The sequence below is a fragment of the Brachionichthys hirsutus genome, chromosome 1 (assembly GCF_040956055.1).
Source record: "Brachionichthys hirsutus isolate HB-005 chromosome 1, CSIRO-AGI_Bhir_v1, whole genome shotgun sequence".
Lineage (NCBI taxonomy): Eukaryota > Metazoa > Chordata > Actinopteri > Lophiiformes > Brachionichthyidae > Brachionichthys > Brachionichthys hirsutus.
The window spans coordinates 15387018-15410484 of record NC_090897.1 but is presented as its reverse complement, the minus strand read 5'-3'; the positions used below and the strand labels follow the sequence as shown (position 1 = coordinate 15410484).

The following is a 23467-nucleotide window of genomic DNA, read 5'->3' as shown; positions in this document are numbered from 1 at the left end:
TCCGTCCCCAGATCTCTGTGTGTGGTCGGGTCCGTCCCCAGAGCTCTTTGTGTGGTTGGGTCCGTCCCCAGAGCTCTCTGTGTGTGGTCGGTCCGTCCCCAGAGCTCTCTGTGTGTGGTCGGTCCGTCCCCAGAGCTCTCTGTGTGGTCGGTTCCGTCCACTGAGCTCTGTGTGTGGTCGGGTCCGTCCCCAGATCTCTGTGTGTGGTCGGGTCCGTCCCCAGATCTCTGTGTGTGGTCGGTCCGTCCCCAGAGCCCGAGTAGTTACATTCGTAATCCGTGTAGCCCGAGTAGTTACATTTGTAACTGGTTTGTCCGTCCCCAGAGCTCTGTGTGTGGCCGGGTCCGTCCACTGAGCTCTGTGTGTGGTCGGGTCCGTCCCCAGATCTCTGTGTGTGGTCGGTCCGTCCCCAGAGCCCGAGTAGTTACATTTGTAATCCGTGTAGCCCGAGTAGTTACATTTGTAACTGGTTTGTCCGTCCCCAGAGCTCTGTGTATGGCCGGGTCCGTCCACTGAGCTCTGTGTGTGGTCGGGTCCGTCCACTGAGCTCTGTGTGTGGTCGGGTCCGTCCCCAGAGCTCTGTGTGTGGTCGGGTCCGTCCCCAGAGCTCTGTGTGTGGTCGGGTCCGTCCCCAGATCTCTGTGTGTGGTCGGTTCCGTCCCCAGAGCTCTCTGTGTGTGGTCGGTCCGTCCCCAGAGCCCAAGTAGTTACATTTGTAATCAGTGCAGCCCGAGTAGTTACATTTGTAATCAGTGCAGCCCGAGTAGTTACATTTGTAATCAGTGCAGCCTGAGCAGTTACATTTGTAATCAGTGCAGCCCGAGTAGTTACATTTGTAATCAGTGCAGCCCGAGCAGTTACATTTGTAACTGGTTGGTCCGTCCCCAGATTTCCGTGTGTGGTCGGGTCCGTCCCCAGAGCTCTGTGCGTGGCCGGGTCCGTCCCCAGAGCTCTGTGTGTGGTCGGGTCCGTCCCCAGATCTCTGTGTGTGGTCGGGTCCGTCCCCAGATCTCTGTGTGTGGTCGGGTCCGTCCCCAGATCTCTGTGTGTGGTCGGTTCCGTCCACTGAGCTCTGTGTGTGGTCCGGTCCGTCCCCAGATCTCTGTGTGTGGTCGGGTCCGTCCCCAGAGCTCTTTGTGTGGTTGGGTCCGTCCCCAGAGCTCTCTGTGTGTGGTCGGTCCGTCCCCAGAGCTCTCTGTGTGTGGTCGGTCCGTCCCCAGAGCTCTCTGTGTGGTCGGTTCCGTCCACTGAGCTCTGTGTGTGGTCGGGTCCGTCCCCAGATCTCTGTGTGTGGTCGGGTCCGTCCCCAGATCTCTGTGTGTGGTCGGTCCGTCCCCAGAGCCCGAGTAGTTACATTCGTAATCCGTGTAGCCCGAGTAGTTACATTTGTAACTGGTTTGTCCGTCCCCAGAGCTCTGTGTGTGGCCGGGTCCGTCCACTGAGCTCTGTGTGTGGTCGGGTCCGTCCCCAGATCTCTGTGTGTGGTCGGTCCGTCCCCAGAGCCCGAGTAGTTACATTTGTAATCCGTGTAGCCCGAGTAGTTACATTTGTAACTGGTTTGTCCGTCCCCAGAGCTCTGTGTATGGCCGGGTCCGTCCACTGAGCTCTGTGTGTGGTCGGGTCCGTCCACTGAGCTCTGTGTGTGGTCGGGTCCGTCCCCAGAGCTCTGTGTGTGGTCGGGTCCGTCCCCAGAGCTCTGTGTGTGGTCGGGTCCGTCCCCAGATCTCTGTGTGTGGTCGGTCCGTCCCCAGAGCCCGAGTAGTTACATTTGTAATCCGTGTAGCCCGAGTAGTTACATTTGTAACTGGTTTGTCCGTCCCCAGAGCTCTGTGTATGGCCGGGTCCGTCCACTGAGCTCTGTGTGTGGTCGGGTCCGTCCACTGAGCTCTGTGTGTGGTCGGGTCCGTCCCCAGAGCTCTGTGTGTGGTCGGGTCCGTCCCCAGAGCTCTGTGTGTGGTCGGGTCCGTCCCCAGAGCTCTCTGTGTGTGGTCGGGTCCGTCCCCAGAGCTCTCTGTGTGTGGTCGGGTCCGTCCCCAGAGCTCTCTTTGTGTGGTCGGTCCGTCCCCAGATCTCTGTGTGTGGTCGGGTCCGTCCACTGAGCTCTTTGTGTGGTCGGGTCCGTCCCCAGATCTCTGTGTGTGGTCGGGTCCATCCCCAGAGCTCTCTTTGTGTGGTCGGGTCCGTCCCCAGAGCTCTCTTTGTGTGGTCGGGTCCGTCCCCAGAGCTCTCTGTGTGTGGTCGGGTCCGTCCCCAGAGCTCTGTGTGTGGTCGGTCCGTCCCCAGAGCTCTCTGGGTGTGGTCGGTCCGTCCCCAGAGCCCGAGTAGTTACATTTGTAATCCGTGCAGCCCGAGTAGTTACATTTGTAATCCGTGCAGCCCGAGTAGTTACATTTGTAATCCGTGCAGCCCGAGTAGTTACATTTGTAATCAGTGCAGCCCGAGTAGTTACGTTTGTAATCAGTGCAGCCCGAGTAGTTACATTTGTAATCAGTGCAGCCCGAGCAGTTACATTTGTAATCAGTGCAGCCCGAGTAGTTACATTTGTAATCAGTGCAGCCCGAGTAGTTACATTTGTAATCTGTGCAGCCAGAGTAGTTACATTTGTAACTGGTTTGTCCGTCCCCAGAGCTCTGTGTGCGGCCGGGTCCGTCCCCAGAGCTCTCTGTGTGTGGTCGGGTCCGTCCCCAGAGCTCTCTGTGTGTGGTCGGGTCCGTCCCCAGAGCTCTGTGTGTGGTCGGTCCGTCCCCAGAGCCCGAGTAGTTACATTTGTAATCAGTGCAGCCCGAGTAGTTACATTTGTAATCAGTGTAGCCCGAGTAGTTACATTTGTAATCAGTGTAGCCCGAGTAGTTACATTTGTAATCAGTGTAGCCCGAGTAGTTACATTTGTAATCAGTGTAGCCCGAGTAGTTACATTTGCAATCCGTGCAGCCCGAGTAGTTACATTTGTATTCAGTGTAGCCAGAGTAGTTAAATTTGTAATCAGTGTAGCCCAAGTAGTTAAATTTGTAATCCGTGCAGCCAAAGTAGTTACATTTGATGTCCGTGCAGCCCAAGTAGTTACATTTGTAATCAGTGCAGCCCGAGTAGTTACATTTGTAATCCGTGCAGCCCGAGTAGTTACATTTGTAATCCGTGCAGCCCGAGTAGTTACATTTGTAATCAGTGCAGCCCGAGTAGTTACATTTGTAATCAGTGCAGCCCGAGTAGTTACATTTGTAATCAGTGCAGCCCGAGCAGTTACATTTGTAATCAGTGCAGCCCGAGTAGTTACATTTGTAATCAGTGCAGCCCGAGCAGTTACATTTGTAATCAGTGCAGCCCGAGCAGTTACATTTGTAATCAGTGCAGCCCGAGTAGTTACATTTGTAATCAGTGCAGCCCGAGTAGTTACATTTGTAATCTGTGCAGCCAGAGTAGTTACATTTGTAACTGGTTTGTCCGTCCCCAGAGCTCTGTGTGCGGCCGGGTCCGTCCCCAGAGCTCTCTTTGTGTGGTCGGGTCCGTCCCCAGATCTCTGTGTGTGGTCGGGTCCGTCCCCAGAGCTCTCTGTGTGTGGTCGGGTCCGTCCCCAGAGCTCTGTGTGTGGTCGGTCCGTCCCCAGAGCCCGAGTAGTTACATTTGTAATCGGTGTAGCCAGAGTAGTTACATTTGTAATCAGTGCAGCCCGAGTAGTTACATTTGTAATCAGTGTAGCCAGAGTAGTTACATTTGTAATCAGTGTAGCCCGAGTAGTTACATTTGTAATCAGTGTAGCCCGAGTAGTTACATTTGTAATCAGTGTAGCCCGAGTAGTTACGTTTGTAATCAGTGTAGCCAAAGTAGTTACATTTGTAACTGGTTGGTCCGTCCCCAGAGCTCTGTGTGTGGCCGGGTCCGTCTCCAGAGCTCTGTGTGTGGCCGGGTCCGTCCACAGAGCTCTGTGTGTGGCCGGGTCCGTCCCCAGAGCTCTGTGTGTGGTCGGATCCGTCCCCAGATCTCTGTGTGTGGTCGGTTCCGTCCCCAGAGCTCTGTGTGTGGTCGGGTCCGTCCCCAGAGCTCTCTTTGTGTGGTTGGGTCCGTCCCCAGAGCTCTCTTTGTGTGGTTGGGTCCGTCCCCAGAGCTCTCTGTGTGTGGTCGGGTCCGTCCCCAGAGCCCAAGTAGTTACATTTGTAATCCGTGCAGCCAAAGTAGTTACATTTGTAATCAGTGCAGCCCGAGTAGTTACATTTGTAATCAGTGCAGCCCGAGTAGTTACATTTGTAATCAGTGTAGCCAGAGTAGTTAAATTTGTAATCCGTGCAGCCAAAGTAGTTACATTTGTAATCAGTGTAGCCCGAGTAGTTACATTTGTAATCTGTGCAGCCAGAGTAGTTACATTTGTAACTGGTTTGTCCGTCCCCAGAGCTCTGTGTGCGGCCGGGTCCGTCCACTGAGCACTGTGTGTGGTCGGGTCCGTCCCCAGAGCTCTCTTTGTGTGGTTGGGTCCGTCCCCAGAGCTCTCTTTGTGTGGTCGGTTCCGTCCACTGAGCTCTGTGTGTGGTCGGGTCCGTCCCCAGATCTCTGTGTGTGGTCGGGTCCGTCCCCAGAGCTCTTTGTGTGGTCGGGTCCGTCCCCAGAGCTCTTTGTGTGGTCGGGTCCGTCCCCAGAGCTCTGTGTGTGGTCGGGTCCGTCCCCAGAGCTCTCTTTGTGTGGTTGGGTCCGTCCCCAGAGCTCTCTTTGTGTGGTTGGGTCCGTCCCCAGAGCTCTCTGTGTGTGGTCGGTTCCGTCCACTGAGCTCTGTGTGTGGTCTGGTCCGTCCCCAGATCTCTGTGTGTGGTCGGGTCCGTCCCCAGATCTCTGTGTGTGGTCGGTCCGTCCCCAGAGCCCGAGTAGTTACATTTGTAATCAGTGCAGCCCGAGTAGTTACATTTGTAATCAGTGCAGCCCAAGTAGTTACATTTGTAATCCGTGCAGCCAAAGTAGTTACATTTGTAATCAGTGCAGCCCGAGTACTTACATTTGTAATCAGTGCAGCCCGAGTAGTTACATTTGTAATCCGTGCAGCCAGAGTAGTTACATTTGTAATCCGTGCAGCCCGAGTAGTTACATTTGTAATCCGTGCAGCCCGAGTAGTTCCATTTGTAATCAGTACAGCCCGAGTAGTTACATTTGTAATCAGTACAGCCCGAGTAGTTACATTTGTATTCAGTACAGCCCGAGTAGTTACATTTGTAATCAGTACAGCCCGAGTAGTTACATTTGTAATCAGTACAGCCAAAGTAGTTACATTTGTAATCAGTACAGCCCGAGTAGTTACATTTGTAATCAGTACAGCCCGAGTAGTTACATTTGTATTCAGTACAGCCCGAGTAGTTACATTTGTAATCAGTACAGCCCGAGTCGTTACATTTGTAATCAGTACAGCCAAAGTAGTTACATTTGTAAGTGGTTGGTCCGTCCTCAGATCTCTGTGTGCGGACGGGTCCGTCCCCAGATCTCTGTGTGTGGTCGGGTCCGTCCCCAGAGCTCTCTTTGTGTGGTCGGGTCCGTCCCCAGAGCTCTCTGTGTGTGGTCGGGTCCGTCCCCAGAGCTCTCTTTGTGTGGTCGGTCCATCCCCAGAGCCCAAGTAGTTAAATTTGTAATCAGTGCAGCCCGAGTAGTTACATTTGTAATCAGTGCAGCCCGAGTAGTTACATTTGTAATCAGTGCAGCCCGAGTAGTTACATTTGTAACTGGTTGGTCCGTCCCCAGAGCTCTCTGTGTGTGGTCGGGTCCGTCCCCAGAGCTCTGTGCGTGGCCGGGTCCGTCCCCAGAGCTCTGTGTGTGGTCGGTTCCGTCCCCAGAGCTCTGTGTGTGGTCGGTTCCGTCCACTGAGCTCTGTGTGTGGTCGGGTCCGTCCCCAGATCTCTGTGTGTGGTCGGGTCCGTCCCCAGATCTCTGTGTGTGGTCGGTTCCGTCCACTGAGCTCTGTGTGTGGTCCGGTCCGTCCCCAGATCTCTGTGTGTGGTCGGGTCCGTCCCCAGAGCTCTTTGTGTGGTTGGGTCCGTCCCCAGAGCTCTCTGTGTGTGGTCGGTCCGTCCCCAGAGCTCTCTGTGTGTGGTCGGTTCCGTCCCCAGAGCTTTGTGTGTGGTCGGTTCCGTCCACTGAGCTCTGTGTGTGGTCGGGTCCGTCCCCAGATCTCTGTGTGTGGTCGGGTCCGTCCCCAGATCTCTGTGTGTGGTCGGTCTGTCCCCAGAGCCCGAGTAGTTACATTTGTAATCCGTGCAGCCCGAGTAGTTACATTTGTAACTGGTTTGTCCGTCCCCAGAGCTCTGTGTGTGGCCGGGTCCGTCCACTGAGCTCTGTGTGTGGTCGGGTCCGTCCACTGAGCTCTGTGTGTGGTCGGGTCCGTCCCCAGATCTCTGTGTGTGGTCGGGTCCGTCCCCAGAGCTCTTTGTGTGGTCGGGTCCGTCCCCAGAGCTCTCTTTGTGTGGTTGGGTCCGTCCCCAGAGCTCTCTGTGTGTGGTCGGGTCCGTCCCCAGAGCTCTGTGTGTGGTCGGTTCCGTCCCCAGAGCTCTGTGTGTGGTCGGTTCCGTCCACTGAGCTCTGTGTGTGGTCGGGTCCGTCCCCAGATCTCTGTGTGTGGTCGGGTCCGTCCCCAGATCTCTGTGTGTGGTCGGTCCGTCCCCAGAGCCCGAGTAGTTACATTTGTAATCAGTGCAGCCAAAGTAGTTACATTTGTAATCAGTGCAGCCCGAGTAGTTACATTTGTAATCAGTACAGCCAGAGTAGTTACATTTGTAACTGGTTGGTCCGTCCCCAGATCTCTCTGTGTGTGGTCGGGTCCGTCCCCAGATCTCTGTGTGTGGTCGGGTCCGTCCCCAGAGCTCTCTTTGTGTGGTCGGTCCGTCCCCAGAGCCCAAGTAGTTAAATTTGTAATCAGTGCAGCCCGAGTAGTTACATTTGTAATCAGTGCAGCCCGAGTAGTTACATTTGTAATCAGTGCAGCCCGAGTAGTTACATTTGTAACTGGTTGGTCCGTCCCCAGAGCTCTCTGTGTGTGGTCGGGTCCGTCCCCAGATCTCCGTGTGTGGTCGGGTCCGTCCCCAGAGCTCTGTGCGTGGCCGGGTCCGTCCCCAGAGCTCTGTGTGTGGTCGGTTCCGTCCCCAGAGCTCTGTGTGTGGTCGGTTCCGTCCACTGAGCTCTGTGTGTGGTCGGGTTCGTCCCCAGATCTCTGTGTGTGGTCGGGTCCGTCCCCAGATCTCTGTGTGTGGTCGGTTCCGTCCACTGAGCTCTGTGTGTGGTCCGGTCCGTCCCCAGATCTCTGTGTGTGGTCGGGTCCGTCCCCAGAGCTCTTTGTGTGGTTGGGTCCGTCCCCAGAGCTCTCTGTGTGTGGTCGGTCCGTCCCCAGATCTCTGTGTGTGGTCGGTCCGTCCCCAGAGCCCGAGTAGTTACATTTGTAATCAGTGCAGCCCGAGTAGTTACATTTGTAATCAGTGCAGCCCGAGTAGTTACATTTGTAATCAGTGCAGCCCAAGTAGTTACATTTGTAATCCGTGCAGCCAAAGTAGTTACATTTGTAATCAGTGCAGCCCGAGTACTTACATTTGTAATCAGTGCAGCCCGAGTAGTTACATTTGTAATCCGTGCAGCCAGAGTAGTTACATTTGTAATCCGTGCAGCCCGAGTAGTTACATTTGTAATCCGTGCAGCCCGAGTAGTTACATTTGTAATCAGTGCAACCCGAGTACTTACATTTGTAATCAGTGCAGCCCGAGTAGCTACATTTGTAATCCGTGCAGCCAGAGTAGTTACATTTGTAATCCGTGCAGCCCGAGTAGTTACATTTGTAATCCGTGCAGCCCGAGTAGTTACATTTGTAATCGGTACAGCCCGAGTAGTTACATTTGTAATCAGTACAGCCCGAGTAGTTACATTTGTAATCGGGCCAGCCCGAGTAGTTACATTTGTAATCAGTACAGCCCGAGTAGTTACATTTGTAATCAGTGCAGCCCGAGTAGTTACATTTGTAATCAGTGCAGCCCGAGTAGTTACATTTGTAATCAGTGCAGCCCGAGTAGTTACATTTGTAATCAGTGCAGCCCGAGTAGTTACATTTGTAATCAGTGCAGCCCGAGTAGTTACATTTGTAATCAGTGTCGCCAGAGTAGTTAAATTTGTAATCAGTGTAGCCAAAGTAGTTAAATTTGTAATCCGTGCAGCCAAAGTAGTTACATTCGTAATCAGTGTAGCCCGAGTAGTTACATTTGTAATCAGTGTAGCCCGAGTAGTTACATTTGTAATCAGTGTAGCCCGAGGAGTTACATTTGTAATCAGTGTAGCCAAAGTAGTTACATTTGTAACTGGTTGGTCTGTCCCCAGAGCTCTCTGTGTGTGGTCGGGTCCGTCCACTGAGCTCTGTGTGTGGTCGGGTCCGTCCCCAGATCTCTGTGTGTGGCCGGGTCCGTCCCCAGATCTCTGTGTGTGGCCGGGTCCGTCCCCAGATCTCTGTGTGTGGTCGGGTCCGTCCCCAGAGCTCTGTGTGGTCGGGTCCGTCCCCAGAGCTCTCTGTGTGTGGTCGGTTCCGTCCCCAGAGCTCTGTGCGTGGCCGGGTCCGTCCCCAGAGCTCTGTGCGTGGTCGGTTCCGTCCCCAGAGCTCTGTGTGTGGTCGGTTCCGTCCACTGAGCTCTGTGTGTGGTCGGGTCCGTCCCCAGAGCTCTGTGTGTGTGGTCGGGTCCGTCCCCAGAGCTCTCTGTGTGTGGTCGGGTCCGTCCCCAGAGCTCTGTGCGTGGTCGGGTCCGTCCCCAGAGCTCTGTGCGTGGCCGGGTCCGTCCCCAGAGCTCTGTGCGTGGTCGGTTCCGTCCCCAGATCTCTGTGTAGTCGGTCCGTCCCCAGAGCCCGAGTAGTTACATTTGTAATCAGTGCAGCCCAAGTAGTTACATTTGTAATCAGTGCAGCCCAAGTAGTTACATTTGTAATCCGTGCAGCCCGAGTAGTTACATTTGTAATCAGTGCAGCCCAAGTAGTTACATTTGTAATCAGTGCAGCCCAAGTAGTTACATTTGTAATCCGTGCAGCCCGAGTAGTTACATTTGTAATCAGTGCAGCCCGAGTAGTTAAATTTGTAACTGGTTTGTCCGTCCACTGAGCTCTGTGTGTGGTCGGGTCTGTCCCCAGAGCTCTGTGTGTGGTCGGGTCTGTCCCCAGAGCTCTGTGTGTGGTCGGGTCCGTCCCCAGATCTCTGTGTAGTCGGTCCGTCCCCAGAGCCCGAGTTGTTACATTTGTAATCCGTGCAGCCCGAGTAGTTACATTTGTAATCAGTGCAGCCCGAGTAGTTACATTTGTAATCTGTGCAGCCAGAGTAGTTACATTTGTAACTGGTTTGTCCGTCCCCAGAGCTCTGTGTGTGGTCGGTCCGTCCCCAGAGCCCGAGTAGTTACATTTGTAATCCGTGCAGCCCGAGTAGTTACATTTGTAATCAGTGCAGCCCGAGTAGTTACATTTGTAATCAGTGCAGCCCGAGTAGTTACATTTGTAATCAGTGCAGCCCGAGTAGTTACATTTGTAATCAGTGCAGCCCGAGTAGTTAAATTTGTAATCCGTGCAGCCAAAGTAGTTACATTTGTAATCAGTGTAGCCCGAGTAGTTACATTTGTAATCTGTGCAGCCAGAGTAGTTACATTTGTAACTGGTTTGTCCGTCCCCAGAGCTCTGTGTGTGGTCGGGTCCGTCCCCAGAGCTCTCTTTGTGTGGTTGGGTCCGTCCCCAGAGCTCTCTTTGTGTGGTCGGGTCCGTCCCCAGGGCTCTTTGTGTGTGGTCGGTTCCGTCCCCAGATCTCTGTGTGTGGTCGGGTCCGTCCCCAGAGCTCTTTGTGTGGTCGGGTCCGTCCCCAGAGCTCTCTGTGTGTGGTCGGGTCCGTCCCCAGAGCTCTGTGCGTGGCCGGGTCCGTCCCCAGAGCTCTGTGTGTGGTCGGTTCCGTCCCCAGAGCTCTGTGTGTGGTCGGGTCCGTCCCCAGATCTCTGTGTGTGGTCGGGTCCGTCCCCAGATCTCTGTGTGTGGTCGGTCCGTCCCCAGGGCCCGAGTAGTTACATTTGTAATCAGTGCAGCCCGAGTAGTTACATTTGTAATCAGTGCAGCCCGAGTAGTTACATTTGTAATCAGTGCAGCCCGAGTAGTTACATTTGTAATCTGTGCAGCCAGAGTAGTTACATTTGTAATCAGTGCAGCCCGAGTAGTTACATTTGTAATCCGTGCAGCCCGAGTAGTTACATTTGTAATCAGTGCAGCCCGAGTAGTTACATTTGTAATCAGTGTAGCCAAAGTAGTTACATTTGTAACTGGTTGGTCCGTCCCCAGAGCTCTGTGTGTGGCCGGGTCCGTCCCCAGAGCTCTGTGTGTGGCCGGGTCCGTCCCCAGATCTCTGTGTGTGGTCGGGTCCGTCCCCAGATCTCTGTGTGGTCGGTCGGTCCCCAGAGCCCGAGTAGTTACATTTGTAATCCGTGCAGCCCGAGTAGTTACATTTGTAATCCGTGCAGCCCGAGTAGTTACATTTGTAATCAGTGCAGCCCGAGTAGTTACATTTGTAATCTGTGCAGCCAGAGTAGTTACATTTGTAACTGGTTTGTCCGTCCCCAGAGCTCTGTGTGTGGTCGGGTCCGTCCCCAGAGCTCTGTGTGCGGTCGGGTCCGTCCCCAGAGCTCTCTTTGTGTGGTCGGTCCGTCCCCAGAGCTCTCTGTGTGTGGTCGGGTCCGTCCCCAGAGCTCTCTGTGTGTGGTCGGTTCCGTCCCCAGAGCTCTGTGCGTGGTCGGTTCCGTCCACTGAGCTCTTTGTGTGGTCGGGTCCGTCCCCAGAGCTCTGTGCGTGGTCGGTTCCGTCACCAGAGCTCTGTGTGTGGTCGGTTCCGTCCCCAGAGCTCTGTGCGTGGTCGGTTCCGTCCACTGAGCTCTGTGTGTGGTCGGGTCCGTCCCCAGAGCTCTCTGTGTGTGGTCGGGTCCGTCCCCAGGGCTCTCTGTGTGGTCGGGTCCGTCCCCAGAGCTCTGTGTGTGGTCGGGTCCGTCCCCAGAGCTCTGTGTGTGGTCGGGTCCGTCCCTAGAGCTCTCTGTGTGTGGTCGGTACGTCCCCAGAGCCCAAGTAGTTACATTTGTAATCCGTGCAGCCAAAGTAGTTACATTTGTAATCAGTGCAGCCCGAGTAGTTACATTTGTAATCAGTGCAGCCCGAGTAGTTACATTTGTAATCCGTGCAGCCAGAGTAGTTACATTTGTAATCAGTGCAGCCCGAGTAGTTACATTTGTAATCAGTGCAGCCCGAGTAGTTACATTTGTAATCAGTACAGCCAGAGTAGTTACATTTGTAACTGGTCGGTCCGTCCCCAGAGCCCAAGTAGTTACATTTGTAATCCGTGCAGCCAAAGTAGTTAGATTTGTAATCCGTGCAGCCCGAGTAGTTACATTTGTAATCAGTGCAGCCCGAGTAGTTACATTTGTAATCAGTACAGCCAGAGTAGTTACATTTGTAACTGGTTGGTCCGTCCTCAGATCTCTCTGTGTGCGGCCGGGTCCGTCCCCAGGGCTCTCTGTGTGTGGCCGGGTCCGTCCCCAGAGCTCTTTGTGTGGTCGGGTCCGTCCCCAGAGCTCTGTGTGTGGTCGGTTCCGTCCACTGAGCTCTGTGTGTGGTCGGGTCCGTCCCCAGAGCTCTGTGTGTGTGGTCGGGTCCGTCCCCAGAGCTCTCTGTGTGTGGTCGGGTCCGTCCCCAGAGCTCTGTGCGTGGTCGGGTCCGTCCCCAGAGCTCTGTGCGTGGCCGGGTCCGTCCCCAGAGCTCTGTGCGTGGTCGGTTCCGTCCCCAGATCTCTGTGTAGTCGGTCCGTCCCCAGAGCCCGAGTAGTTACATTTGTAATCAGTGCAGCCCAAGTAGTTACATTTGTAATCAGTGCAGCCCAAGTAGTTACATTTGTAATCCGTGCAGCCCGAGTAGTTACATTTGTAATCAGTGCAGCCCAAGTAGTTACATTTGTAATCAGTGCAGCCCAAGTAGTTACATTTGTAATCCGTGCAGCCCGAGTAGTTACATTTGTAATCAGTGCAGCCCGAGTAGTTAAATTTGTAACTGGTTTGTCCGTCCACTGAGCTCTGTGTGTGGTCGGGTCTGTCCCCAGAGCTCTGTGTGTGGTCGGGTCTGTCCCCAGAGCTCTGTGTGTGGTCGGGTCCGTCCCCAGATCTCTGTGTAGTCGGTCCGTCCCCAGAGCCCGAGTTGTTACATTTGTAATCCGTGCAGCCCGAGTAGTTACATTTGTAATCAGTGCAGCCCGAGTAGTTACATTTGTAATCTGTGCAGCCAGAGTAGTTACATTTGTAACTGGTTTGTCCGTCCCCAGAGCTCTGTGTGTGGTCGGTCCGTCCCCAGAGCCCGAGTAGTTACATTTGTAATCCGTGCAGCCCGAGTAGTTACATTTGTAATCAGTGCAGCCCGAGTAGTTACATTTGTAATCAGTGCAGCCCGAGTAGTTACATTTGTAATCGGTGCAGCCCGAGTAGTTACATTTGTAATCAGTGCAGCCCGAGTAGTTAAATTTGTAATCCGTGCAGCCAAAGTAGTTACATTTGTAATCAGTGTAGCCCGAGTAGTTACATTTGTAATCTGTGCAGCCAGAGTAGTTACATTTGTAACTGGTTTGTCCGTCCCCAGAGCTCTGTGTGTGGTCGGGTCCGTCCCCAGAGCTCTCTTTGTGTGGTTGGGTCCGTCCCCAGAGCTCTCTTTGTGTGGTCGGGTCCGTCCCCAGGGCTCTTTGTGTGTGGTCGGTTCCGTCCCCAGATCTCTGTGTGTGGTCGGGTCCGTCCCCAGAGCTCTTTGTGTGGTCGGGTCCGTCCCCAGAGCTCTCTGTGTGTGGTCGGGTCCGTCCCCAGAGCTCTGTGCGTGGCCGGGTCCGTCCCCAGAGCTCTGTGTGTGGTCGGTTCCGTCCCCAGAGCTCTGTGTGTGGTCGGGTCCGTCCCCAGATCTCTGTGTGTGGTCGGGTCCGTCCCCAGATCTCTGTGCGTGGCCGGGTCCGTCCCCAGAGCTCTGTGTGTGGTCGGTTCCGTCCCCAGAGCTCTGTGTGTGGTCGGGTCCGTCCCCAGATCTCTGTGTGTGGTCGGGTCCGTCCCCAGATCTCTGTGTGTGGTCGGTCCGTCCCCAGGGCCCGAGTAGTTACATTTGTAATCAGTGCAGCCCGAGTAGTTACATTTGTAATCAGTGCAGCCCGAGTAGTTACATTTGTAATCAGTGCAGCCCGAGTAGTTACATTTGTAATCTGTGCAGCCAGAGTAGTTACATTTGTAATCAGTGCAGCCCGAGTAGTTACATTTGTAATCAGTGCAGCCCGAGTAGTTACATTTGTAATCAGTGTAGCCAAAGTAGTTACATTTGTAACTGGTTGGTCCGTCCCCAGAGCTCTGTGTGTGGCCGGGTCCGTCCCCAGAGCTCTGTGTGTGGCCGGGTCCGTCCCCAGATCTCTGTGTGTGGTCGGGTCCGTCCCCAGATCTCTGTGTGGTCGGTCGGTCCCCAGAGCCCGAGTAGTTACATTTGTAATCCGTGCAGCCCGAGTAGTTACATTTGTAATCCGTGCAGCCCGAGTAGTTACATTTGTAATCAGTGCAGCCCGAGTAGTTACATTTGTAATCTGTGCAGCCAGAGTAGTTACATTTGTAACTGGTTTGTCCGTCCCCAGAGCTCTGTGTGTGGTCGGGTCCGTCCCCAGAGCTCTGTGTGCGGTCGGGTCCGTCCCCAGAGCTCTCTTTGTGTGGTCGGTCCGTCCCCAGAGCTCTCTGTGTGTGGTCGGGTCCGTCCCCAGAGCTCTCTGTGTGTGGTCGGTTCCGTCCCCAGAGCTCTGTGCGTGGTCGGTTCCGTCCACTGAGCTCTTTGTGTGGTCGGGTCCGTCCCCAGAGCTCTGTGCGTGGTCGGTTCCGTCACCAGAGCTCTGTGTGTGGTCGGTTCCGTCCCCAGAGCTCTGTGCGTGGTCGGTTCCGTCCACTGAGCTCTGTGTGTGGTCGGGTCCGTCCCCAGAGCTCTCTGTGTGTGGTCGGGTCCGTCCCCAGGGCTCTCTGTGTGGTCGGGTCCGTCCCCAGAGCTCTGTGTGTGGTCGGGTCCGTCCCCAGAGCTCTGTGTGTGGTCGGGTCCGTCCCTAGAGCTCTCTGTGTGTGGTCGGTACGTCCCCAGAGCCCAAGTAGTTACATTTGTAATCCGTGCAGCCAAAGTAGTTACATTTGTAATCAGTGCAGCCCGAGTAGTTACATTTGTAATCAGTGCAGCCCGAGTAGTTACATTTGTAATCCGTGCAGCCAGAGTAGTTACATTTGTAATCAGTGCAGCCCGAGTAGTTACATTTGTAATCAGTGCAGCCCGAGTAGTTACATTTGTAATCAGTACAGCCAGAGTAGTTACATTTGTAACTGGTCGGTCCGTCCCCAGAGCCCAAGTAGTTACATTTGTAATCCGTGCAGCCAAAGTAGTTAGATTTGTAATCCGTGCAGCCCGAGTAGTTACATTTGTAATCAGTGCAGCCCGAGTAGTTACATTTGTAATCAGTACAGCCAGAGTAGTTACATTTGTAACTGGTTGGTCCGTCCTCAGATCTCTCTGTGTGCGGCCGGGTCCGTCCCCAGGGCTCTCTGTGTGTGGCCGGGTCCGTCCCCAGAGCTCTTTGTGTGGTCGGGTCCGTCCCCAGAGCCCGAGTAGTTACATTTGTAATCAGTGCAGCCCGAGTAGTTACATTTGTAATTCGTGCAGCCCGAGTAGTTACATTTGTAATTCGTGCAGCCCGAGTAGTTACATTTGTAACTGGTTGGTCCGTCCACTGAGCTCTGTGTGTGGTCGGGTCCGTCCCCAGAGCTCTCTTCGTGTGGTCGGGTCCGTCCCCAGAGCTCTGTGTGTGGTCGGGTCCGTCCACTGAGCTCTGTGTGTGGTCGGGTCCGTCCCCAGATCTCTGTGTGGTTGGGTCCGTCCCCAGAGCTCTCTGTGTGTGGTCGGGTCCGTCCCCAGAGCTCTCTGTGTGTGGTCGGGTCCGTCCCCAGAGCTCTCTGTGTGTGGTCGGGTCCGTCCCCAGATCTCTGTGTGTGGTCGGGTCCGTCCCCAGATCTCTGTGTGTGGTCGGTCCGTCCCCAGAGCCAGAGTAGTTACATTTGTAATCCGTGCAGCCCGAGTAGTTACATTTGTAATCAGTGCAGCCCGAGTAGTTACATTTGTAATCAGTGCAGCCCGAGTAGTTACATTTGTAATCAGTGCAGCCCGAGTAGTTACATTTGTAATCAGTACAGCCCGAGTAGTTACATTTGTAATCAGTACAGCCCGAGGAGTTACATTTGTAATCAGTGCAGCCCGAGGAGTTACATTTGTAATCAGTGCAGCCCGAGTAGTTACATTTGTAATCAGTGCAGCCCGAGTAGTTACATTTGTAATCAGTACAGCCCGAGTAGTTACATTTGTAATCAGTGCAGCCCGAGTAGTTACATTTGTAATCAGTGCAGCCCGAGTAGTTACATTTGTAATCAGTGTAGCCAAAGTAGTTACATTTGTAATCCGTGCAGCCCGAGTAGTTACATTTGTAATCAGTGTAGCCCGAGTAGTTACATTTGTAATCCGTGCAGCCCGAGTAGTTACATTTGTAATTAGTGTAGCCAAAGTAGTTACATTTGTAATCCGTGCAGCCCGAGTAGTTACATTTGTAATCAGTGCAGCCCGAGTAGTTACATTTGTAATCCGTGCAGCCCGAGTAGTTACATTTGTAACCAGTGCAGCCCGAGTAGTTACATTTGTAATCAGTGCAGCCCGAGTAGTTACATTTGTAATCAGTGTAGCCAAAGTAGTTACATTTGTAACTGGTTGGTCCGTCCCCAGAGCTCTCTGTGTGTGGTCGGGTCCGTCCCCAGAGCCCAAGTAGTTACATTTGTAATCCGTGCAGCCAGAGTAGTTACATTTGTAATCCGTGTAGCCCGAGTAGTTACATTTGTAATCCGTGCAGCCCGAGTAGTTACATTTGTAATCAGTACAGCCCGAGTAGTTACATTTGTAATCAGTACAGCCCGAGTAGTTACATTTGTAATCAGTGCAGCCCGAGTAGTTACATTTGTAATCAATGCAGCCCGAGTAGTTACATTTGTAATCAGTGCAGCCCGAGTAGTTACATTTGTAATCAGTACAGCCCGAGTAGTTACATTTGTAATCAGTACAGCCCGAGGAGTTACATTTGTAATCAGTGCAGCCCGAGTAGTTACATTTGTAATCAGTGCAGCCCGAGTAGTTACATTTGTAATCAGTGCAGCCCGAGTAGTTACATTTGTAATCAGTGCAGCCCGAGTAGTTACATTTGTAATCAGTGTAGCCAAAGTAGTTACATTTGTAACTGGTTTGTCCGTCCCCAGAGCTCTCTGTGTGTGGTCGGGTCCGTCCCCAGAGCTCTCTGTGTGCGGTCGGGTCCGTCCCCAGAGCTCTGCGTCTGGTCGGGTCCGTCCCCAGAGCTCTGCGTCTGGTCGGGTCCGTCCCCAGAGCTCTGCGTCTGGTCGGGTCCGTCCCCAGAGCTCTGTGTGCGGTCGGGTCCGTCCACTGAGCTCTGGATGTGGTCGGTCCGTCCCCAGCTGTGTCTGGTCGTCACAAAGTGAATCTTTCGCAGACAGCATGTTGCTAAATTTACAATATATTCCCTATTAATGGTCCAATTTAATTAATGATACACCAAATTAAAATGTGATGTAGCTATTAAGCATTTGTTAGACACTAAATAATTCCGAGCACGACTATTCGTATTGATGTCATTATTCTTACTTCTCATGTGCCTTCACTGCAACCGCCATTTATTTTCACATCATCCATGCTAAGACAACACATTTTATAATTGAGAGAAAATAAGCTTTCATTCGGGGTGTCCCGTGTTATAAATGGCTAGATACCAATTCAAGGGCGTAAAGAAGATTGTCATCTTGTGACTGCGCAAGCTTGGAAAAAATGGACAGGAGGTGTCTTCAATGACCATTTTGAACTGAAAGCTACTGATTTTAAAATGGAATCCTGAATAACAGGGCTTTCATATGGTACCAATGAACCTTGATCTCAAAATGTGGCGTCCTCCCTGATGGACTATTTGTCTTGTCCAGCCTTTCCTCGTGTTTCTCTTCAGCTCTGACAGCCGTCTGGATTGTAAGACTGAGGCCTCGGATGCACCTCTAGTTGCTTTAAATTGGGATTATTTGGGATAATTATGCGATGTAAAATGAATTCAACCAATCAAAGGGCCATCTCATTCAAGGCTGGCCGTGTTTGTCTCCACGTAATACACTGCTGTTTAGTGTTAATGCTCATCACCAGCCTTGTGATGCAGAAAAGATAGCAGCCTGTGGGTTATCATTTGGATTATTACTGGATGTCGAGTTAAGTCATCCGTTATTGAAGAGGAAGATGTGTCTCCACACGGTGGCTCCACTGAAGATGGATTGATCGTGAAATAGTCCGTTGTCACACATTGAAAGCCTTAAACCTTCAGGCTTTCAATGTGTGACAACTGCTGTCCTAAAAGTTTAAGGACAGCAGTTCTCTCACATGCAATCTGAGGACAGGACAGGAGGCGGAGCTAGAAGTGGCGGGGTTCAATTCAATTGTATTTCTATAGCGCCAGATCATAACAGGAAGTTGTCTCAAGGCACATTTTGCAGGAGTAGCAGGGAAAGACCCTGCAGGGAGAGACAGAACCCAACTTGACCCACAAGAGCAAGAACTTTGGAGACAGAGGCAAGGACACACTTCCCTTTAACAGGCAGAAACCTTGGACAGAACCTAGGCTCATGGTGGACGGCCATCTGTCTGGACCGGTTGTGTGTGTGTGTGTGTGTGTGTGTGTGTGTGTTGAGGGTCACAGGTCCAGGTTCTACAGCACTACGGACAGAAGGACCTGCAGAAAGAGGGACAAACAGAGGGAGAGCGAGCACAAGACCAAAGGGAAGAGAGAGAGATTACTGACATATATTTATAACATGAATAACCAGATAGAGAGGGAGGAGCTCAGTGTGTCATAGGAGGTTAAGCCACCAGTGCTGGCCTATGCAAGCATATTGGTTAATGTATTGATTAACTATAAGCACCAACAAGATTTTTGCTCTTCTCATTGGTTGTATTTTAGGTACGTGCTGGGCTACAAAGGAAATACCCGGCAGCAGTGTGTTCAGAGCCGTGGGCTCAGGGAGTCGGGAATGAGGTTGGTCCATGTGGTCGCCGCCTCCTGCAGCGCCACGCAGCTCCAGTCGCTCCTCAGTGACAGACTGCTCCTTCTGAGCGCTGAGGACACTGAGATTCAGGTCGGTACCTCTACAGCGTATCGGTGTCTGCGGTTAGATGCTTTACTTTGATCCAGCTCTTAGGCTCAGGATGATTTGATTCGTTACGCTCCAACATGAGCAGTTTGTTCTTCCGGTCTCAGCATCGCTGCGGAAAGTCGTCCGTGTAGCATCAAAGGTAGCCGGGCTGAAATTCAGCAGTCTGGATGAAGTTTTTAAAGTTCACTAGCTTAAAAAAAATCCAAGTCCATCTACAGCAGCGGTCTCCAACCTTTTTCCTGCCACGGACCGGTTTCTTGACGGGCAATTTTTTACTCCTGTTACACCAATATCTTCTCACCATGAGTTGTGGTCTCAATAATTGCTTACGTTGGAGAAAATCCGGTCGTTTTTCAAAATAAAACACCTTTTGGACGCTAATAATCGATACAACGGAAATTTAATACATTAGTTATTCTTTCTGTGCGGCCCGGCATCAAATGCCTCATGGACCGGTACCGGGCCACGGCCCGGTGGTTGGGGACCACTGGTCTACAGGGACAAAACTCATCCTCTCAATCACGATTACAAGCTGCTCCCTTCTGGTGTCCGACGAGCACTAAAAACAGACCCAGGTTCTCCTTTGTCCCGCTCTCCATCGGGGCCCTGAACGCCTCTGAGAGGAGGTGACGGCGCGTAGTGTTCTCCTTTTGGTGTTGCTGCTCACACAGATGTATGTATTTGTGTATTTGTATAATGATGCTGCTCGCATCTTGCATTTTATATGTCCTTTGAATGTGTCCATAGTGTGTATGTCGACTGCCGTAAACCAAACTGCCCTCTGAGGGACAAACTCATGAAGTGAAGTGAATCTTTCTGCCTGAGCACTCATTTCGGTGAAGGCTTAAATGTTTCACCATGTTTCGACCAGCAGAGCAGAACTAACACGAACTCAAGTTTGTGTTCTTTAAAACGACTCTAATCTAGCTAACGCATGTCACTGCGTGTGTTTAGTTCCACAGAGAGCCACTATCAGCAGTGGAGGCCTGCCATGAGGGCGATGTGGTCATCGTTCTCCCAGGAGCCTACAGCGTCGGTAGCTCCATCTTCCTACCGGACTCCGTCACTGTAGAGGGTAAAAAGCCATCATGTGGTTCCACAGGAATTATTGGAGGGTGGCAGTGGCTCAGTGAGTTGGGACTTGGGTTGGGAACCGGAGGGTCACCACACTGGGTCAGGTTCTGGCCCCGTGTGGGCTGGTGCTGGGGCTTTTATTACCCCACGATGCGTTGGACCTGAAGACCTCACAGTATATCGTTGTGCTCGGGTGTCCTCTGCTTCCACTCGGTAAATTTTCATGAAGAGTATTTTTTTTTTTAACTGCATGTTCACAAGAGTTCAGATAAAGTTTGTGTTTCAGGTTGTGTAAAACATATTTACTGCCTTATATTAAAACTATCCCATGAGCCTGAAGGCAACACGGGGAGCTGCCGGATGTTGACAGCGGTCCTGGTCCTTCTGCTCTCCGTGTTCCAGGCTTTGGGCTGCCTGATGAGGTGGTGATTGAGAAAAAAAGCAAGGGGGACTCGTTTGTGGAGTCCACGGGGGCCGACGTCAGACTGTCCAACATCAAGTTCATCCAGCATGATGCTATCGAGGGCATTCTGTGTGAGTATGCGTCGGTACAGGCCCGTAGGCGTTACTCAGTTCCTTGTTACACCTGCTGGAGCCCAACAGTGCTGGGGGACATCAGATGGTTTAACAGAGTGTCCCCTCTCAGACAACCTGTTACATTACATTATCAACGAAAATGCAGCACCGTCCAGCAGCTGAAGCAGTTGTGTTTGTGTTCTTTTATGGACATTGAGCATACAACATGCACCCTGACTCCTGTGGTGCGAACGGGTTTTCTCAGGTGTGCGTCAGGGGGCACTGACCATGGAGAACTGTGTGCTGCAGTGTGAGACCACCGGGGTCATCGTCCGAACGTCGGCCCACCTCACCATGAGCATGTGTGACCTGTACGGATCCAAGGTAGGTGCCGGAGGTGCAGACCGCGTGTGGAGACTTGTCTTGGGCCGTGTTGGTCTCATCCATCGTTGCAGTTTTCCACACTGAGGCTGTTCCAGGATTTGATTTTAGGAAAAGTAATTTCCAGTTGCTCTCTCACTTTGCCAGTGCCTGATGTGGGGACACGATTGTTCTGATGCTCAAACAGCTTTTGACCAGTCTCTTTATTGTCTAATGTAATCATGTGTGTTTTGTTCATTTTGCCGTGTGTGTGGGCTACAGGGGGCAGGGGTGGAGATTTACCCCGGCAGTGTTTGCAGTCTTGTAGGTAACGGGATCCATCACTGTAAAGACGGCGTCCTCGTCAAGGTGAGGAAGCAGTGACTCTCCCAGACGTTTAGGCAGGGCTTTGGTCTCCTCTGATTTCTGCCTCTGGTTTCTAGCAACACATCATCTTTATGCAGAGCACCGTCATCGTACGTCAGACCATGTGCTTTAAATGAAGTCAAATATTGTGGTATCACTTAGATTAGGGGTAGGCAACCTTTTTCATGACGTGTGCCACTTTCCAATAAACTAAAGCCCAAAGTGCCAACTCTTACTTCTTTAATAAAATCATTTGTAAAGGATATGTTTTTACAGTTTCTATTTTTACAGTATTTAGACTTGCTAGGGTAAACTAGCAAGTTTAAATACTGCCTTATGTAATAGTGTGCATATATATAAATCACTACTGTGTAGGGCACACGCAAAACGTACAGGCATAATATTCCCTGCGTGCCGACGTAATTGCCCTCACGCACCAGCAATGACACGCGCGTCTTAGGTTGCCGACGCCTGACTTACACTACCGTTCAGAAATTCCCTTATTTTTTTTAAAATAAATGCACTGGTTTTTTTTTCAATGCTAACTTTAAGCTAATCATAAATACCCTCTCTACATTGCTAACGTGCTAAACGACTGTTCTAGATGCAGATGTCTGGTTCTTGGTGCAACATCTGCATCGGTGTCTTGAGGCCCGTCTCCAGCAGCATCACTGCGGGGTTCTGATGCTACATTGCGTTTGCTCATTGCGTCAGAAGGCCGATGGATGAGTGGAAACCGCTGTGCAATCATGTTAGCACAGCGGAGCACAGTTTAGCTGCTTAATGGCGAGGTCACTGAGTGGACCCCTAACTTCTGAACGGCAGTGTAGATACTGAGTGAACTCGAGTATACAAATGAATATCTTTACGTTGAAAAAGAGAGCACAATTGGTAACCATTTTAATGTGGACGCTAAACAACACCAGGACCAACCAAAGGAACTCTGGTCCATTTAAAGGGGACCAGACGGTGACGGTGTGAAAGCACCCTTGCTGTGCAGCATCAAGTCCTCTATGAAACTCGCACTCTTTGTGCTTGCAGGACTTTGCAGATGAGTTGGATGTGTTGCCGTCCATCACGATGGAGAACAATGTGATCCACAACAATGAAGGGTACGGCGTTATTTTAGTGAAGCCCAACAAGGGGGAACGGCACAGAAGTGAAGGTAGGTGGTGCTCTAAGGATTGGAATCAGAAGTAGAGGTGCGTAGAGCTGTGGGACATTGTTTGTACCTTTTTGTTCCGAGGTGATCCTGCTGGACTGACCGATGAGGACAAACAGGACAGCCTTCCAGACCCTGTCCACCTCGCTTCAACGTCAGCAGCTGGCGGCGGCGGCGTCCCCTCTGGCAAGAAGTGGCAATTTAGTCGTCAGTTGAGCCGAAACAAGGAGACGTCGTGCAGCCGGCCGGTCCAGGATCTGATGCAGCATCAAATCTTTGTCTCTATTGAGGGAAATCAGTTTAGACGGAACGGAATGGGCGACTTCGGCACCTTCTTCTACTGACAGACGACATGCCGCTGAGAAATGACCGGACAGTCGGAATACACGCGCGCCGCGGTCTAACAGTATTTTGGAGCTTCTGATATTTACTGACAGCTTTTAGGCGATTTCTTTAACCCTCCGTGAGTAACGCGACTCCCAGACGCTCCCTGAGCAGCACCGTCGAGCTCCAACTTGAACCCGTTTGACTTAACACGCATGTTTGAAGTTACAGGAATGATTTTAGCGTATTTATTCCTTTGGGCCCCAGACGCTAACTGTAAATGTTTTAATGCGTTATCTGTTGCAGATTCACTCATCACTTTGCCTTAATTTTGTTATTGGTTGTACTAATTGTCATGTAAGGTCCCCACCTTACATGACACGTATTCTGAATGAATGGCACTCCTTGATTTGGTTCGGTTTGAGTTCCATGTTACTTGCACACTTTGTCTGAGGGTGTACGAGTTCTTGCGTGTGTTCAAATGTTTTATGATGTATTTTATAGTTGATTTATAAGGGCAGAAGCTCAATGGAAATAAAATATCAAGTTTTATGTTCAGAGTGATCTTGATTTCCTGATAGAATGAAGCGGGTTCTGCTTAATCCTGGAGTACAGCGATGCTTTTTAGTCTGTTAAAAAGGAAAGTCTTTAGTCTCCTCCTGAACAGAGAGATGGTGTCTGTCTCACGAACCAATCAGGGAGCTGATTCCACAATAAAGGAGATCACAGATGTATGTGGAGCCAGAGGCAGAGGGTAAAGCCAAGGCCACCTTCTTTAGGCATGAGAATCTGTCTGGCAAACTCTCCCAACAGGCCACAATGGATGCTCCTTGGTCTGTTTCACCCTTATCCAGTGCTGAATGGAGTTCTGTGAACTTTGATGCCCATAATGAATTTAATCAACCACATTTCAAACTCCTAAATTCGTATCCACTCAAACAGGCAAGATGGCAGATCTTTCTCCCCAAACATTCCTGTTTTGGCGTGGAGCAGTACTAGTAGTACTAGTCAGTACTAGTGCCGTGAGAGCATTTGACACCATTTGCCTGTCTCGCCTCAAAACTAGCCTCAACATCACCGGCTCCGCTCTGTCCTGGCTTCGGTTTGTTCACATCAAATGGTAAATGGACTGCACTTATATAGCACTTCTTCCACCGCTTCGCGGTGCTCATAGCGCTTTACATGAGGCCAGCGGGTGGCCAAGCAAGGTCCAGACCCACTGGGAGTAATCTGGGGACACTTCAACATGCAGACAGTCAGAGCTGGTAGGATGAAGCGGGTTCTGTTTGAAGCTGGGATTCGAACCACCAACCCCCTGACCACTGGACGACCCACTCTACCAACTGAGCCACAGCTGCCCCACAACAACTGCTCCTCCTCAATTGCTCCCCTA

General features: G+C 51.8%; 1 protein-coding gene across 1 annotated transcript in view; it reads left to right on the top strand.

Annotated features, from left to right (window-relative positions):
• Positions 1-22628, top strand: part of shcbp1 (SHC SH2-domain binding protein 1) — a 54635-nt gene extending 32007 nt beyond the window's left edge. Inside the window, exons 7-13 of the mRNA XM_068741821.1 lie at positions 18080-18254; positions 19227-19347; positions 19749-19880; positions 20128-20246; positions 20505-20591; positions 21630-21753; positions 21835-22628. Coding sequence (XP_068597922.1) covers positions 18080-18254; positions 19227-19347; positions 19749-19880; positions 20128-20246; positions 20505-20591; positions 21630-21753; positions 21835-22094 — 1018 coding nt within the window. The 3' untranslated portion in view covers positions 22095-22628. The remainder of the gene's footprint in view (positions 1-18079; positions 18255-19226; positions 19348-19748; positions 19881-20127; positions 20247-20504; positions 20592-21629; positions 21754-21834) is intronic.
• The last annotated feature ends 839 nt before the right edge of the window (positions 22629-23467 follow it).